We start from the raw sequence: 18,455 nt of genomic DNA, 5'->3' as shown, positions 1-18,455 counted from the left end.
CGGTCTGCTTTTATTTAACGACTCAGATAACTTCCTTCGCTTAGCAGGAGGATCATTTTCACTTGTTTGGTCAATGTCAGTGACTTCACCAGAATCTTCTTGTGACTGTGGCTTCAGCAAGGCACAAACTTCCCCTCCATTTAGTGCTTCATCTGTTATTCTCTCTTTCACACTTGCCACGTCACTTGCACTCATGTAATCAGCTTTGAAACGAGGATCCAGCGTTGTAGCCACGTCTAGTAGCATATTGATTTCATCGTTGTCACAGTACTTTTCTGTGAGGGATGACTTGATTCTTTTCTTGATATCTTTTGTTAGTATAGCATCATTATCCTTTACAGCCAAAGCTTCAGTGTTAACGTGATGTAAGAGTGGTTTAATGTATGACACCGTGACGTAGTCTTCCCAAGAGACGCTGTCTGTCAGATCTGCAAGTGGAGCAAGAGCTTTGTTTACCGACTCCAAAACTTCAATATCTTGCCATGTGGCAATCAGGTGGGCAGTTTGACGGTCGTTGCTGAGAACTTGACGTACTGCCTTTTCTTGTTCCACAACCCACCCAACCATTGCTTGCATTGATCCCCATCTTGTTGCACAGGACTAGTGGAACAAGTGCTAACATTACCACATACACCTATTACACTGTTAAGCACAATGGATTTGTAAACCAGGCATGTTACACATGTAATCAAATACCAGTGTATGTATCCTTTTACAAGTAAAACCAACCACTCCCAAAAGTCCCCACCACATTGTCACATGACTCACATACTTGGTTTACAAAAGTCTAGCCATAACATATGTGTAGACTAAATTTGTGTGTGTCATAGTATTGTTAACATGTAACAATGTACCTATTTACAATTGTTATAAATTTATTTTACTAAATGTATACACTGTATATATTACTGTAATCAATGAATGCTGCGGAAGCTCCATCTCTGATTGCACTCTAGATAGCTCACTTCTCTTCTTCCAACTATAGGAAAAAGCGGACACTATTTTCTTGCACACACCCACAGCTCGACTCAGTCTTGGATCATCCTTTAAAGCATTGGTTACTGAAAGATGCAAATTGTGTCCAAAACAAGTCAATCTGGTCATCTGTAGCCTTTCAGCAGCACTAATAACATTACTTCCACTGTCTGTAGTCAGACAAACTTGGTGTGCTTCTGGAAGGCCCCAAGCCTCCAGTGTTACTTGGATAGCCTCAGCTATGTTCTCACCAGTATGCTGTTCTGGCACAAACATGGTTTGTAAACAACGACTGCGTAGCTCCCAGTTTCGATTGATGAAGTGAACAGAGTAACTAATGTATGGCTCACTTGTAGCACTTGACCATAAATCTGTGGTAGCAGCAAAGTATCCTGCCTCTTTCACCTCTTCTAACTCCTTGTTTACTTCCCTTGTCTTGGCATACAGTGCTGGCAGTGCAGTTTGGGAGAAATATTTTCGGCTAGGCAACTTATACTTCGAATCAAACCTCTCCAGTAACGCTTTGAACCCTTCCTTCTCTACTGTATGAATCGGCATCATGTCTTTTGCAATGCAGTACGACACGCTGTCGGTTAATTCTTGCCATCTTTTACTTCCACGACCATATATCGCTGCCGACTGGTCAACAACTTCCAGTTTTGCCTGTCCTTGAGATCTTTTTGAACTTTTATCCTTCGCCTTTTTCTTCTCCTGCGCTTCTATCAGCTCTGCATACTGCTTCGGGTGGTGCCTCTTGAGATGCGTTAACAGATTAGAGGTGTTCCCACCTTTTGCTAATACTGGCTTCTTCGTACATCCGCTCGTGACACGACAAATGGCCTTTTCAGAATTAATCGGCTTCCCATCTTCACCCACTTTAAACCCAAAATAATTCCACACTAACGACGTCGAGTTTTCCTTCGAAACCAGTTCACACATTCTGAAAACAAGGGCAAGAACAATGGCGCATAACCACTCACGTGTCGAAACGTACACTGGTATTTTACGGTATACCAATTTCTCGGTATTAAAATTATAGCTCAATATCGATACCGGTACAAGTAAAATACCATATTATCGATTAAATACCGGTATACCGCCCGGCTCTAATATTTGTTTGTATTTGTGTCAAAAAAACGACAAGCACAGGAGATCATTTTACAACAACATCTACAAAATACTAAAACATAACACAGCATACGTTTAACTAATCTTCAACCATGCACAAATACAATTCTATGCTCAGGCTTGCCCCACGATGTCTAGCACTTTCAATTATGGGATACGTACTATTACACTTGGATGACATAACCTTTCCTGATCTTGTGTAACATGATACCCTCACCGTAATAACTATAATATTGCTGGTCACATCACATCGTGGTATACTTGATGGTATCAGCTGTTGCCATACTATCTATAGCCACCATAGTGAGTTACTCTGCTACAATAAAGCAATGATGTAATTTCATGATGAGTGTACTGTATTTGTGTACTGCTTGTTAGAATTGAGATGTAGTAATGTGAAGGTTAGATAAAGATACCATGCTTTTGCAGACAAAACATGTACAAATCTGTACAACTGTGTTAAAATATTTATATTTGACAAAATTTATTGTACAGTATGTACGTATATCATGCATGTACTGTATGTACTGTTTAGAGTTTACCTACTAATAAGACATCTAAACTTCGCAAAATTTTAGAATTTCAGGCCACCTCTTAGATGAGATGCCAGGAAAATAATATATGCACGTATGTAGCTATGACAATCATGTAGACGTCACATTTTAGTATACGTTGCTTATGGTAAGATATGTAAAAATCCCTGCATAAAGAAGATTAATCAGGACATCTGTTGTTACATGTGTCATCCATATGAATATTGCTAAAACACACTTTTTAATTAGTGATGTAAGGAGATCACTGTCCAAGAGTACAGGTTTCCTAATACATTAAAAACCAACTTGCTTTAGAAGTGGAAAGTTATATGCCATAGATATGCACTATTATGGGATATCATTGTCGATGTGTAACTGTTTGTCACTGATATTAAAGTTGCTTATAGTGTACCAGTGCTCTAGACTTTTAAGCACAGTCTGTTTACAATCATCTGAACACCTGATAAATCAGGAATATCAAAGAAGTTAACATGTGTCTTCCGTCAAATGGATTTGCATTAGAACAACCATGTTTTCAGGTTCACATCAATGCACTGCATATGGCAATGATAAATTTGGTGAACAGGTGGGGAATTTTCACAACACTATTACGTAAATGTTGCAGCCTGGGTAAGTGAAGCTACGTAAGTGCTAAGGTGAATTTGAACAGTTAAGGGTGCTTGCTGATATTTGAAGCCGTTTAAGTGCCAGCCCAGAAACCACAAGCAGCTATTGCATCATAATTGGCATTATCCGTGTTAAGCGGACATGTTTTGCGCCAGAGAACACGAGGAAGAATAGCATGTTTTTTCGCTTCAGAATTGTCACTGAAGTGTTAGCAAATGATTGTCTGATGGATCAACAGTTACACTAACATGAATGAATCTAAAAGTAAGTGTTATTTAAGGCAACAAGTGTGAACGCACTTTTCGCTTGTAGGCGACATGCGTTTGTGCCTTGTTTTCTCGAGTGACAGGGTATGCTGGTAGTTAGTATTGTAATTGTAAGCTGCTTATGTAGGGAGCAATGTTACCAGCTGGAATCACAAGGCGTTACAAGCTGCTGATGATGGCACAAGCTGCTGATGATGGCGTGCCTCTGCAACCTATCCAAGAGTGACTTGGAGACTCCAGGCGGAGCAAGAAGCTGTTCCTGTGTGTGAAGAAGAGAAAACAGAGCTTTTTGTGTTTAGAACAGCCTTTATGACATGTTATTTTGAAAAGTTGGTGATTGCGGTCAATAGGAATTTGTGTGGTTATTGTATCAATAATGTTGGGTGCACGCAATCTTTGCACATGTTTACTAAAAATAAAACTAGTTTTTGAGTGATAGCCGTGAAGGCTTCAAATTTTGTAGGGAGATTCGCTGATAAATTCTCCAGAGGTCTATGTTTAGATTTTGTCCGTAGTGTTATGGCTTCATGAGTTACGGCACCAAGAACATGAGGTTTTGAATGGTGTAGCGCACTTTTAGTACTAACTCAAGTTCTATGTAGACTGTGTACTAATACTAAACATAGAGTTGTGAGTTATAAGCTGAAGTTTGTTCAACGTGGTTTCCAGTGCGATGCTGTGAAAAATGGAGGATTAGTTTCGATTTAAACGCTTCATAAAGAACTACGCATAGTTATAAAATGGTATAGGCTAGAAGAATTCTGTTTGGTTTGTGTTGAAGAGAAAGAGAAGCACTTCCAATGTAAGCAGCATATGGATTCATTTTATACATTATGTGAATATAAGCAACAATACAAAAATTGCATGTTGTATGGCTTCAAATAGCCGCAAGCACCCTTAAAAGGTATAACAGAAAGATTACAGTGATGGGAAAGACCCGAATTATAATATTTGAGTAACAATGAGAGTAACAACACTACTTGTTAGCAACACTTTAATCTCTGATACAGATTTGTACAAGATTGATGTTGTTATGGAACCATCACATAATGGGAACTACAAATGAAGACTTTACAAAGGGAAAGTATTTACACAATATAAAAATGGATGACATAAAACTAACTACTACATCAACCATATATAGTGACAAACTACACTAACACATTCAATGGGTTTTAATACGTATGTCACCAAGCACTACAGATGATAGCCACCTCCTTGTATAGTAACTGTGAAGTTGAATTATTGTCTTAAGAACCACTTTATTAAACCAGCCAAGAGTATTGAGCTTAGTCTCGTCCCCAGCTGCCCACGTACACGTACTTGATCACACGAAGGTCATCTTGGCCCTAGTAAAGTAGTGGCACTGTACAAATATGCTTCTTATACTCACTATCAGATAAATAAACGTTTCAGCTGACAAAAGGAATGTTGCTTTGAAAGTAGACAGTATGACCAACAAATGCTAATATATAGTACGTACGTGTATAATTATTAGAGCAATAAATAACTGCAAAGAACAGCTACGTATAACAAGCTGGCTTTGGTATTTTACTGTATAGCCAGAAATTCTTGAGGGACGAATTACGATTTTCGCGTTTTTTAATTCACAAAAGTCTAGAGATGTTTTTACATAACGGTATAGCTATTAAGCTATTAGTGATGCACCGATACCGCATTTTCACTACCGATCCGATAACAAGTAAATTTTAGATGGTACCGATCTGATACCGATACTTTGCCACATTGAGGCATTACTCACAAAAATAGCTGGTAAACCAATAGCAGTTGATAGACTACAGTAGCTTACTAAACACAATTTGATGGTTTTGTGGCCATCAACAATCATTTTATGAATCTTATTTTGTGGTTTACTGCTGTTACCTTACTATATACTAATAATGCTAATGGCTGGCTTCTTTCAAAGAATTCAACTTTTGCTCAACAGCTACATATGTTGCCATCTTCAAAAGCAATCAGATGATGTCACACAAAGTATTGGTGGTATTGGTCATTTATAACTTTACTGATACCAGTCTGATACCGCCAAAATAGGGCCAATACTGATACTAGTATTGGCATCAGTACATCACTAATAACTATATGCAACCTCAAACATTTCATGAAGCTACCATTACTTGCTATACAGTATTTACCATATTAGTGCACATTTCGATACCTGGGCTAAGGAATTTGACTTATGTCACCAGATGAACTTCATGGAAACTGGGGGAAGACACTACAGTAAGCCAGTTGTCATCTGATAGTATTAGTCAGAGAAGTCATGCAGATAAAAGTATGGAAAGATGGTAAAGAGAAAAGCCAGACAAAAACACATAATCAGATAACTGCTGCACAAGCCCATAGCAGCCACCATCACAAACCAGCTGCATGCTTTGCCTTGCTGAAAAGTTATAACAACAGCATTTTAGAAACTCTCAGTTACAATAATACTTGTAACCCGTTACCTGTACACAGTATCACTATATCAAATACTCTACATATCACATAGTAAACTGACAACTGTTATTTTGTCTACATGTACAGTATGAATTCACATTGAATATCTCAATGCAGTACCACAAACCCACATGCAGTAGATATCCCATTACATAGGAAAGACCAATGGAGATACACTTAGCAACATGTAAAAGCTTGAATATTTTCTCAAAACATAAATAAATAACTAAATAAATAAAAAGGTAGTGTGAGTTAACTCTTTGGGCTGTTTATACAAAGGTATTCTTTCCATTATTTAGGTCCTGAAATTCTTATTAGCACTTTACAGTGTCCAGTACTTTACAGTGTCCAGCACTTTACAGTGTCCAGCACTTTACAGTGTCCAGCACTTTACAGTGTCCAGCACTTTACAGTGTCCAGTACTTTACAGTGTCCAGCACTTTACAGTGTCCAGTACTTTACAGTGTCCAGCACTGAAGGTCTGACGGCAACATGTGCTGTAGCCTTTGGATTATCCTAACCTAACAAGAAATGAAGCCTTTTGTAATGATTACTTAACTTAGCTAACAATAAGGTGAAACAGAAAAGGGCCAAAGAAAGGAAAAAATCCCTCCTACCCCAGGATTCGAACTGCAGGCCACCCAATGTCTAGTCAAGCGCCACAATCAGTCTCCTCCAAATTGTATAATACAATTGGCCATTATTATTAGTGTAGCCAATAAAGTCAGGAAATAAGAGAACATAAGAGGATATGAAAATAGTAGCAAACAAAATAACATAAGTCATGTACTTGTACTATAGTGAGGAAGCATAGAAAGTTTTAAGGAAAATGTTTCCTAAAGCCATCCACACACAAGGGAATAATATGGTAAACAATAGGGACTATTCTGTTGAAAACAATACAAATAACTTCTCCATTTTCAGGATATGCTATGGAGTAAAAGTTATTTCCCTTTATACACGAACAATGACTTGATGTACAGCAACAAAGACTTGTAAGTTAATACAATTGTTTTACCTTCGACTATCTATATCTTCTGTATTGCCATACATAATGTTGTACTTGTTGGCTCTTTCAGACTCCGCTTCTTCAGGTAATTCTGGGTACATTTCCAAGGACTTGTTGATATCACCATCAAGAAGCATAGCTGTCCGCACAACACTCACCATGAAACTGGAATCATTAACCTGAAGAATGTGCATATTTCTTAAACATACATACAGAGCAAAGCCTTTGGCTGCCATGTGTAAGGCCATGCCCAACACTACTAGACATTTTGTCCATGCACATCCAATGAAAAAAATGTTCAATCTGTGAAAAGTAAAGCTTTCATGGGGTGGCCCCGATGAAATATTATTTCATAGCATTTTCACAGGCCAATTACCCAATGAAAAAATTACCAATGAAAACTGTGAAACTGGAATTTTCATTGGTAACTTTGGTTTTTCCATTGATTTGTCCAATTAATTAAAATGTTATGAAAATAAATTTTCATTGGGCCACCCAATGAAAGCATTACTTTTCACAGGCTGGATATTTTTTTTCATTGGATTTTTTCTGGACAAATGTCCAGTAGTGTAATAATAAACACTAGAACACGGAGGGTGCTAGGAGTCAGCCCGAGAAAAATCTTCCCAAGGGAAACTGCAGGAGGCTGTGTCATGCGTACAAGTGCGTGCGTACACACACGTGCTACATAATTCTATTCCTTCAGTACCTGTGTTTCACCAGCCACCATAATGGGAACTTTCTTGTAACTAGAAAACCATATCTCCCTCTTAAAAACTGGATGTACTTCAACCTTCTCATATTCAATTCCATAATAGTCCAGAAATGCTCGAAACTTTGAACAAAACGGACAAGTCTCATATTGATAGACAGAAATGTGCGGAAGCTTTGATCCCTTGTTAGATGCATTTGCACTACCCATGGATCCTGCAGCTTCACCATCAAATGATCGAGCGTGCAGTAGCATAGAATGTCTCGGTCGCACACTTGCCCATGTTGATAATCCGACCACTGAGGACAACCCAATGACAGAAACAGTTCTTGCCCTACTCTGTACCATCCAGTTTCTGAGACCTCTCAACTAGGGATGAACACATTAATAAACAAATCCCATATAATACCAAGAGTTTATAGTATTACAAATATTTTGAACTCTTGATAATACACACCCCTGCAAACACATGTACCGTCTTTTGTTGCTCAGCTAAGCAAGCAAGCAAGCATACAAAATAAAGCATTCCTAACCTGTGCAAAACGAGGTGCAAAACGAGGTATAAAACTTCTGAAGTGCATGATGCATCCGCCCCAACTGAACGAAAATATTAGAGTCTTCGCGGTTGACCTTTGCACGTACAGGCGTTGAAAATGTTACCTCTAAGAATGAGAAGAGTACTGTTTATTCCACTGGTCGTGTTTGGCTACTATCTGTGGTACAACCAACAGGCGCTTAAGGAATTTCAACGAAATGTTCAGAAAGCGCGGAACTGGGCCAATGAAAAAGGAAACTTAGTGGAACCATGGCTACTAGTACTGATCACTACTGTAATTGTAGTTGTCGTTATAAAGTTACACTCTTTTCTGTATGGACCTTCACAGTACGGACGATGGACAAGGATTAAGCGAGCTTTCTTCCGGATCACTAGGAAAATCCCCTTTATTGGAGGTTCTATTCAAAAGAAACTGAGAAAAGCCATGGCAGATGTGGAGAAATCTGGATATATGATTAAACCAGATGAACCATGTAATACAACCCTACCAAAGAAGGGATGGGACCACCAAAGAATATTAAAAGAGTTGAACAAATATGATGATGTACTTGGAGGTGCTAATTGGGAGTCGGGGTTTGTTTCTGGGGCAGTGTATAACGGATCACCCGAAATCACTGACTTGTCAACAGATGTATACAAACGCTATGCTTGGACTAACCCGCTACATGGAGATCTGTTCCCACAGATCAAAAAGATGGAAGCTGAAGTGGTTGCTATGGGGGTAAAGATTTTTAATGGTGGTAAGGATGCTTGTGGTACGATGACATCAGGTGGAACTGAGAGTATTCTTATGGCCATGAAAGCCTATCGTGAGATTGCCATAGAGAGAGGCATAGAGATGCCAGAAATACTTGCTCCTTCAACTGCCCATTGTGCTTTTGATAAGGCAGCTGATTATTTCCGAATGAAGCTTGTCCGTGTTCCAGTTAGCGGAAAATCGTTTTCATGTGCTGGTCGAACCATGCATCGTTATGTAACTTCAAACACCATTGTATTGATTGGTTCTGTACCACAATTTCCTCATGGTGCAATTGATCCCATTGAAGAATTTGCAAAAGTTGCACAGTATCACGCAATTTTCTTGCATGTTGATTGCTGTCTGGGAGGATTCATTGCTCCATTTGCTGAGAAGGCTGGTTTTAATATTCCACCTTTTGACTTCAGGGTAAAAGGAGTTTCCAGTATTTCGGCTGACACACACAAGTACGGATTTGCCCCCAAAGGATCTTCATTGATCATGTATTCCAGTCGGCAGTTACGTATTAAGCAGTTTTTTGCTGCAACTGAATGGCCAGGTGGAGTGTATGCATCACCAACAATGGCAGGAAGCAGATCGGGAGCCATAATTGCCACGACATGGGCCACCATGATGAATTTTGGTGAAGAAGGTTACATTGAGTCAACTAGAAAAATTATCAGCACAACTCAGAAGATAGAAAATGGGTTAAGAAATATTCCTGGCCTATACGTGATGGGTAAACCGCAACTAAGTGTTGTAGCTGTCAGTTCAAAGGATTTCAGTGTATACCGTTTGGCATCTGAAATGAAGAAGAAAGGATGGCATCTTAATTACCTTCAGAAACCAGCTGGGATACATCTTGCTGTTACCATGCGCCATACTCAAGAAGGAGTAGCTGAGAAGTTTGTGACAGATGCTCGGCAATCGGTGGAAGCAATTAAGAAAGAACCAGAAGGACCATTAGAAGGAGAAGGTGCATTTTATGGAATATCACAAAATATTCCAGATAAATCCATTGTCAGTGACATGGCCTTGTCATTTATCGAGCTTTTTTACAAAGCAGAGAAAGAAAGCCTTTTCTTCTAAAGAAGTCACATGACAATAATAATAATAGCCTAAACAATTAACTACGTAATTTATGTTATGATCGATGATGTAATGAATTATTTAATTAATCACTGATTATAAATGGATCGTTGGTGGAAGTAGTGAGAGCACTTGAGAAAAAGTTGAAAGGATTAGCAGAACGCTTGCTGGGTTTGAGTGGAAAGCGGTGTATGGCAATATAAGAACATATTTATCTACTGAGCTAACAGTTTTGCCAGTCTCATTAATTTGAGTACGTTTATATTCTGCTGTATTTGTCAGTGCAATTACTGTGTCGTTAGTAATATATTATAGTTTAAGCACGTGCATACTGTATATATGTACCACCATTAGCGAGTGAGCTACAGATTAGCGCTTCGCCGATCCTCAGTGTGGTTTTAACTCGGAAGCTCTTGAAAACCGCGTCGTCCCATATCCGACAAATGCTTTCAGGCAGTTTTCCCTTTAGTTAAACGGTTTCTTTCTCGTTGTTTCACAAACTGGACTGTTCAGTAATTGCTGATGTGATAGTCACTGCAAATAGCTAAATACATTAAGAGAACTACCCAGCCTAGCATATGAAGAAGTTTGCTACATATGGCATGGACATAATTTGACTTAATCACGGAACACTGTAATTTTTGCAAACTAACCTGCAGAACTAGTGCTTTTGTTTCATTGTAACACTAATGTAGTGAAGGTTAATGGCTGTCAAGATATCGAAATAGCTCAGAGCATTTTCCAAATATCCTCCATTCAATTTGCCATAGAAAAAGTAAGTGATTTTTAACCTTAAAATGACGTGCTTAAATTTCCTCTGATTTTCTTCTGCTATAGCTCATCTTAATTGCTATTCACTGCTCTTTCCAAATCTGGTTCGGTATCTGAGGTATCTATCACATGTCGCGGGTTATGCATTTTATTGCATGCTCCGAAATGCCCAATACAAAATGTATGGGAAATTTGCTACACCCGGTCGGTTTAGGCCATTTTGAGTCTTGATTTTTGATGCACCAAAATTTCCGTGAATTGGACTTCTTTTGGTATCATTGTACTCGCAGAGAGTTGCTCTACTCGTATCAAATTCGGAAAGTTGCTAAACAGAGTAGGCGGTACACGATAATTAATTAAATTTTTAATGGTTTTTCAATCGAAATGTATTGGACATGCCTGTTCCAGCTGGCATTTTTGCCATGGACAAAAGTATAGCAAATGTTCGCAAACTTCTTGATATGAGACTCAATTGCAAAGCGAAACCACCTTACTAGTAGTATTGCATTAGTCTCGTGTGGCCAGACCGCTTTTTTCCGTGTATTGGGTGGGAAAAATAGGGTCTGGTGCAACTCCAATAGCTGTTTACTTCTGAGCCATCCCCAGACACTGGGGACACTATTTGAATGCAAATGAGGCACCAATGACATCAATAAACCAATGATGACGTGGAAATATTCGTACAGGTTGTGAGGCTTATTCTTGGTCTTAATTGTTACGTGATGAGGGTGAACTTTCAAGACACTATAAAACAGACATCAGAGCGAATAGACCTGTCCATCATAAGAGGAAATATGCAGCAAAGCCATTAAGTGAGCAATTAAGAAGAAACCGCTACACTTGGAGTACATCATTACGGCAGTTTACGGGTTTCTCAATAGTAGCTAATACAAATTTACGTCATTTCTAACAACAGTTACTTACACATGCTACCGTATATTCTAATAATACAAAACCCACAAAAACGCTATTATTTTCTCTTCTTATTGGTGGTGGTTGCACGAAGATAGAGCGAAGTAGCTGCAAGTTATACAATTTTTAAAAAGTGGTACACTTCAGAGTGATTCATGGATGTATACTAGCTATGTGTGTATTAATAACCTTCCAGTTTGTTCTCAATGGTCTACAACACTTGCAATTACTGGGCTTCTGGCAGTGGCGTTCTTCTCGGATCTCCAGAACCTTCGAAATGCTGTCTGGTACTTCTTCCTGTTCTGTCACCGATGAGCTGCTGATATCTGATGAGCGCTGCAGTGAAGCACGAAATCGGTGGGTACGTTCTCGCTTCACAAGCCTTTTTGCTCTGGCTGTGTCTTGTTCTTTTGGCGAAGCAGATCACACCCTTAAATACTTGTCAGGCTTGTTGCTTGTGTCGCCATTCTTGAAACATTGACAACAGACACAAATACAACTCCTGATATGCTTCGGGGTTAATTCAAACTCCTTGATCTAGTAGTTCCTCTTGCTAAGATCAATCTTTCGGCATGGGAGACGATGGAAAGAAACCGATGGGTCTTTCGCTTTAGAATTTCCACACACTACACAGCGATCTCCAGCATTTCTCAGTTACTTTACCTCACTAACTACAGTTTCTTACTGTTATAAAGATTTTTTCATAACTACACGGTAGATTTAGTAAGAAATGTTAACACTTCACAGTGGACTCCAGTTGTGGAAAGTACTCCGGACGTGACGTTCTCGCAATTACACATAATTGAATTCTTTAGGTCTTATGATGGACAGGGCTATTAAGATTCATTTAAAGGATAAACAGATCAAAGCCATCTCGAGTTTACTTACTTACATCACTGGTGCCTCCCCGTTATTCAATTAGTGTCCCCAGTGTCTGGGGATGGCTCAGAAGTAAACAGCTATTGGAGTTGCACTAGACCCTTTTTCCCCACCCAATACACGGAATAAAGCGGTCTGGCCACGTGAGACTAGTATTACATGTGTAGTTGCAAATGTAATATTTCATGCTAAGGGTTTAAGTGACTGAAAGGTGGATTAGTTGTACTCAATGGGTGTTTAACAATTGTGTACTAATTTACTGAATTATTTATTGATGCACAGGTAGCAAGTATGGCTGCTCCAGATGAACTTTTGTTGTGGTGTACAGACGGTGATGATGCTCACGTCAGGAGCTCACTGATAGCCTGTAAGAAAGGGGGACAAAAGATAAAACTTTCTGAGAAGGTTGCAGCATTGCATGCTGCAGTGATTAATGGTCACCACAGAGTAGCTGACGTATTGTTAAGCTTTGATGTTGATGTCAACTGCAAAGCTCAGTCAGGATATACTCCTTTACATTTTGCTGCCTGCAAGGGACATCTCAATTGTGCCAAAGTGTTGTTGAAACATAACGCAAATATTTATGCTCAAGATTCTTTGGGTAATACTCCTACAGACTTAGCCAAGAAGAATGCTAAATCTGCTGTTGCCAAGTTATTAATGAGTGAAGGTAAGTGGCTGCATCATAATTGTATATGTAAATACTTTGTTTAGACATGGCTCATTGGTGATGGTTCTTATTTGTTTTGTTACTGTAGAAATTGTTCAAGCAGTTACAACATCGTCAAAAAGCAAAGGAGTTGATATAAAAGTACTACTGAACACGCCACTCAGCCAACTAGAATCTGATTGCTTAAATAGAGCATTGATTGCAGCTGTGAACACCAACAATCCAATTTTAGTAGGAGAATTAGTACTGAGAGGAGCAGACAATGTCAAAGATGCACTCATCTACAGTAAGAAAGAAAGAAAAGTACAATCTACAGCAATGTTGTTGTTACTTGTGGCTGTGACTACTGATGATAACTTTTTACTCACACAGTTATTTGATAATGGTCCGATAAACCATCCTTTACTAGCTAACAGCCCAGTCAATAAGGTGCGTCACATTGTCATAACAGACACAGAGTTCTTAAACATACCCATTGAAATTGCCAGGCAGCGAGAAAATGTAATGGTTTTCCATAACCTTTTGTTGCACAGTCGAGTCACTGAGAGTACTGGTAAAATTGATTGGCATGGCCATAACCTTTCTAACATTGATAGCGTAGTCTTTCATGAAATTCCTTGGGTAAGACACCTGATATTGGCCTCCACAAAACTGTCTGAAATTTCAGATTCCTTCTACTCCTGTCTGCTGTTGTGCACTATACTTGAACTACAAGAAAACAGCATAAAAAGTTTGCCAGGTGGTATCTTTGAGTTACCCTGTATAAAAGAGATCAATGCTTCCCACAATCACCTAGAAGAGATCGTGATAGCAGGGTTAGGCAGGTGGTCAGATTCTCTTGATTTAGTTAACCTTTCACATAACATGCTTATGGAGCTGCCAGCCTCTGTCAGTGCACCATATTTGAAATATCTGAATATCAGCTACAATCAGTTTGCAGAAATCCCAAGTTGTGTTAAGGGATTTAAATTGCTTAAGTCTCTAAACATCAGTTTTAATACTGGTATCACAAAGTTGTCTGTTGCTCTGGCTTGCCTTAAGCATCTCAAAAATCTTGAAATGGAAGGGCTTACAAATATTGTTGAACCTCCACCAAATAAAATGACTAATGTCGAATCTTGCTTGCGCTATTTAAAAGATAAATTAGACCATGGCTCCGCATTTTATCACTTGCGCTTGATGGTTATGGGTCCTCCTGGTGTGGGTAAAACCACATTGATAGGACACTTAGCTGACACAAAGCTTGCAGCATCAGACCACAAAGACGTTGTCGTCTCCAGTTGGAAATATGTCCCATCAAATGAAATAGCAATCCACCATTACACAATATGGGATGTTCCTGGGAGAAACGAGTACCAGCCAATAGTTCGACTGTACTACACACAGCGAACTCTGTACATATTGCTATGGGATATCACTGATGGTATTGATGGGATTATGCAGTTGCACAAAACCATGTGTGATCTATCAGTACATGCACCAGGATGCTCTGCTATTGTTTTAGCAACATTTTTAGACCAACTTACTGCAGAAGAGCGCGATGCTGGAGCAATTCAACATCTCTTACAACAAGCAGCAGTTTTTACAAAACAGTTCCCATTTGTTGCAGTCTCTCATATTACTGCTGTTGCTTTGCAAGGACGACTAGAAAACCTGTCCAAACTGAAGAAATATATTTACCAGTCTGCAGAAAAATTTGCCATTGATGGTACTCATGTGATGGGCCAAATGATATCCAGTAACCACCATATCCTCAGCCACCATTTGAGTCATTTGTCCAAGCTAACTCTTAGTGGTGTGCGAACCGGTTATATGAGCAAGAAAGATTTCATCGACATACAGGTTCACTCCATTAAAAAGTTACACTTACACGACAATGATGATACAACTGATATCTTGAATTTCTTCTGCCAGGGAGGCTTTTTGTTCCATTCAGATGGTCTGTACATATTTCATCCATCTTGGCTGTTTAAAGCATTTCTGCCATTAATGGTTCATCATCATTATGAAAATCTGGTGAAGCATGGAGTTGTGCGCATGAGTGATCTTGTGTCTATTTTAGAAAACAAACAAATTACGAATGAAAAACTATTGTCTTTAATTCAAGCACTCTGCATTGCTTTACCAATCGATAGCCAGAAAAATTTCTTCTTGCTGCCACATTTGCTTCCAGATACAAAAACAAGTGACACTGGATTTGATATTGCTATTCTCCGCTATTTCACCTTCAAGCAGCCAATATCTGGTGGATTTTGGAAGCAACTGCTTGCTTACTTGATATTTACAATTCCTGAAATCAAACATGGTCTTGCTGCATTGATGCCAAATGAATGGAAAAGGATTCTAGGGGCTTCACTGCATTCATTTAGCACACCATTGATCCTGTGGAAAGATGGCTTGATTTATGAAAGTGGTGATGTACAATTTCGTGTAGAACTTATAAAACCATCAAACGGCTACAATTGTTTAGAAAAGGTGATGGTATGTGCGTCATCAGGAAGGAAAACTACACAAAAGTTTTGTCAAATTCTTGATGCAATTTTGAGTCTGATAAAGCAGAATTTTCCCAATGTGAATAATGATGATGTGATGGAACAAAATGTTTCGTGCTTGCAGTGTCTTGAAGATGGTGAAGGTAATGCTGCACATCACACACTAGACCAGCAACTACTGTCATCCACATACAATAACATATCGTACATTGTGTGCAACAAGAAAGTCCATAATCTTGCATTGAATAGTTTAATCCCTGAATACTTTTTGCTGGACTTTAAGCCAAATCTTCTTGAGCCAGATGAGGTTCAGTGTGACAAGAGCAATCAGTTAGCTTGTAATGCAAATTGCACCATATATAGTGGCACGTTCAATAAACGAGATGCCGGTGTATTGTATTACAATGTAAAACAATGGTCCACTAAATTGCACACATTACGCCATGATGTAAGATTGCTACTGTCATTAAATCACTCTTGTATCTTATCCTTTCTGGGATGCAGTTTACAGCCACCAAAAGTGTCATTAGTTTTTGAACACCCTCCGTCAGGGTCACTAGATGCTGCTCTCATTTCCAGTAAGAATTCTATTCCTCGTGTTGTGTCATACAGGATTGCCATTCAGATAGCCTCTGTGTTAAATTATTTGCATACAAGAGGTATAGCACTGGGGGATCTAAGTATCTCCAGCGTCCTGTTGTGGTCGTTAGATCCAGATGATTTGATTAACTGTAAGCTGTTTGGTTTTTCTTCTGCCGGATGCATCAGTTACACTAACAGTAGCCAGAACAATTCTTTACTGATCCCCGATATCAACTGGCCTAACATAAGTTTTCTATATAATCCCAAGGCAGATATTTTCTTGTACTCTTTCATTTTGTACTGGCTTGTAACAAGGCACGCTCCATTTCACAATCTTGCTAAGCAAAAAATAATGGACGTCTTGTTGAATGGTGGTAGACCAAGCATTGACAGCATTATGGCCACAGCTGGGTTGTGTGCCATGACACAAGTAATGAAACAATGCTGGATGGATCAGCCAGATGAGCGCCCTACAGCTATAGCACTAATCCAGGACCTTGGTAGTATTTCAGTGCAGCTACTAATGGGAATACATCACATTAATAGTGATTTGTCTTTACGAAATGTTTGCCCTGTTGTTGACAACTCCCAGTCACTCAAACAGTTGTGGCTATGTTATGATGCTAATGAAGGATTAGATTTGATCGTCTGCGATCCCAAGACTCTAGATAAGGAAAACAGTCATTCAGTACCCCTTAAGCAAATCTGTACGATTCATCAGTGTACAGACACAGTCTGGGTTGCTTCAAGATTTGGTCTGGAGACAGGAACAGTGGACATATACAGCATTCACCCTACTGTTCACAAGCATAGCTTAACCCTTTTCGATCAATCAGTGTGTTCCATTGCTTCAACGGCATCTGATGTGTACCTTGGAACTTATGAAGGATCTTGTTTCATATTTCCTTCTGATATAACCATGATTCCAAGTAATCCAGGTTACCACCAGCAACAATTTCTGTCTGATTACAGCATTCAAGGATTAGTTGTGGCTAATAAGTCTCTGTGGGCTGCTGCAAATGATACCATTTTCATTCTTAACCTTAAAACATTAAAAATTACAAACAGAGTACACCGGACGACGCTGAACAAAATGATGCCTATTGGACAACTGAAGCTCACACCAGACGAGAGAAAGATTGTTAGTGCACATATGGGAGGAAGCCATTTTTCAGTTTGGGATGTTGCCACTTTTACTCATGTCTGTGATGTAAATGTTTTAGAATGTACAAGATTACTGAAGCTGAACTCGATCACATTACTGTCAGCTATGACTCCAGTACTGGATACGGTATGGATTGGAATGGAGAGTGGTCTGATTATGGTATTTAGCCTGGAAAACCCAAGACTTCTGGTTTTCTTTCAACCATATGAGTCATACATCCGTTTCCTTTCTTGCGTCAGAGGGCCTGGGGTTTGTGGGAGTGAGCAGTATATGATTTTGTGTGGGGGAAAGAGCTACTGTGCCAGCACACTAAACCATGTTAAAGCTACAAGAGAAAAACCTGAAGCTCCTAAGAAAGAAGGTTATAGTGATCGTGATCCTGGTACAGTCACTGTATGGGAAGCTGTATCGGCAAGCAGACTTTTACAAATGCAGCGATTGTCATCTGGTGATGCATGGACAAACCAAGAGATGACACCCAACCCACCCATTCCTATTATACATGAAGAGCACTATGGCTCCTTGATTAGTTTTTCATCATCATCACCATCTGTATCAGAAAGGAGCTCCTTAAACTTTGATCAGATTAATGAACAGAGTTCAGAAGAAATGGAAAGTAACGCAACTTCAACATGACATTTGTGACTTTATAGCTAGCAACTGAGATTAACTGGTATGACTTTTACATTCCGCTTCATGTATATATGTACATATAGAGCATATAGCTATTTGGATACAGTATTCCCCAATATCAAGTGATACTACTAGTACTTTGTTGTTTTTTTATGCGTGTTGATTGTGTGTGTGTGTGTGCAGTGTGTGTTGCAAAGCAATAATATAGAATGCAGGCAGGCTCACCATCAATTAGACAGTTTATTAGACCTTTAAACTCA

At 39.1% G+C, this 18,455-nt stretch overlaps 3 protein-coding genes across 3 annotated transcripts in view; 2 read left to right on the top strand and 1 right to left on the bottom strand.

Moving 5' to 3' along the window:
* The window catches only part of LOC136265476 (prostaglandin E synthase 2-like), a 20,190-nt gene extending 11,819 nt beyond the window's left edge, over positions 1-8,371 (bottom strand). Inside the window, exons 1-3 of the mRNA XM_066060353.1 lie at positions 8,244-8,371; positions 7,708-8,079; positions 7,008-7,177 (exon numbers count right to left, since the gene is read on the bottom strand). Of these exons, the coding sequence (XP_065916425.1) occupies positions 7,008-7,177; positions 7,708-8,079; positions 8,244-8,291 (590 nt within the window). The 5' untranslated portion in view covers positions 8,292-8,371. The remainder of the gene's footprint in view (positions 1-7,007; positions 7,178-7,707; positions 8,080-8,243) is intronic.
* On the top strand, positions 8,307-10,198 carry LOC136265466 (sphingosine-1-phosphate lyase 1-like). The gene has a single exon (XM_066060339.1). The coding sequence runs from the start codon at positions 8,364-8,366 to the stop codon at positions 10,089-10,091; it is 1,728 nt and encodes a 575-aa protein (XP_065916411.1). The 5' UTR covers positions 8,307-8,363; the 3' UTR covers positions 10,092-10,198.
* On the top strand, positions 10,193-18,455 carry LOC136265460 (leucine-rich repeat serine/threonine-protein kinase 1-like). Its single transcript, XM_066060333.1, has 3 exons — positions 10,193-10,344; positions 12,936-13,323; positions 13,412-18,455. Exons 2-3 carry the CDS (start codon positions 12,945-12,947, stop codon positions 18,196-18,198), a joined length of 5,166 nt encoding a protein of 1,721 aa, XP_065916405.1. The 5' UTR covers positions 10,193-10,344; positions 12,936-12,944; the 3' UTR covers positions 18,199-18,455.

This window comes from Dysidea avara, chromosome 9 (genome assembly GCF_963678975.1).
Source record: "Dysidea avara chromosome 9, odDysAvar1.4, whole genome shotgun sequence".
NCBI lineage: Eukaryota > Metazoa > Porifera > Demospongiae > Dictyoceratida > Dysideidae > Dysidea > Dysidea avara.
Note: the sequence above shows the minus strand (reverse complement) of the source record. Positions and strands in the feature narration are given on the sequence as shown.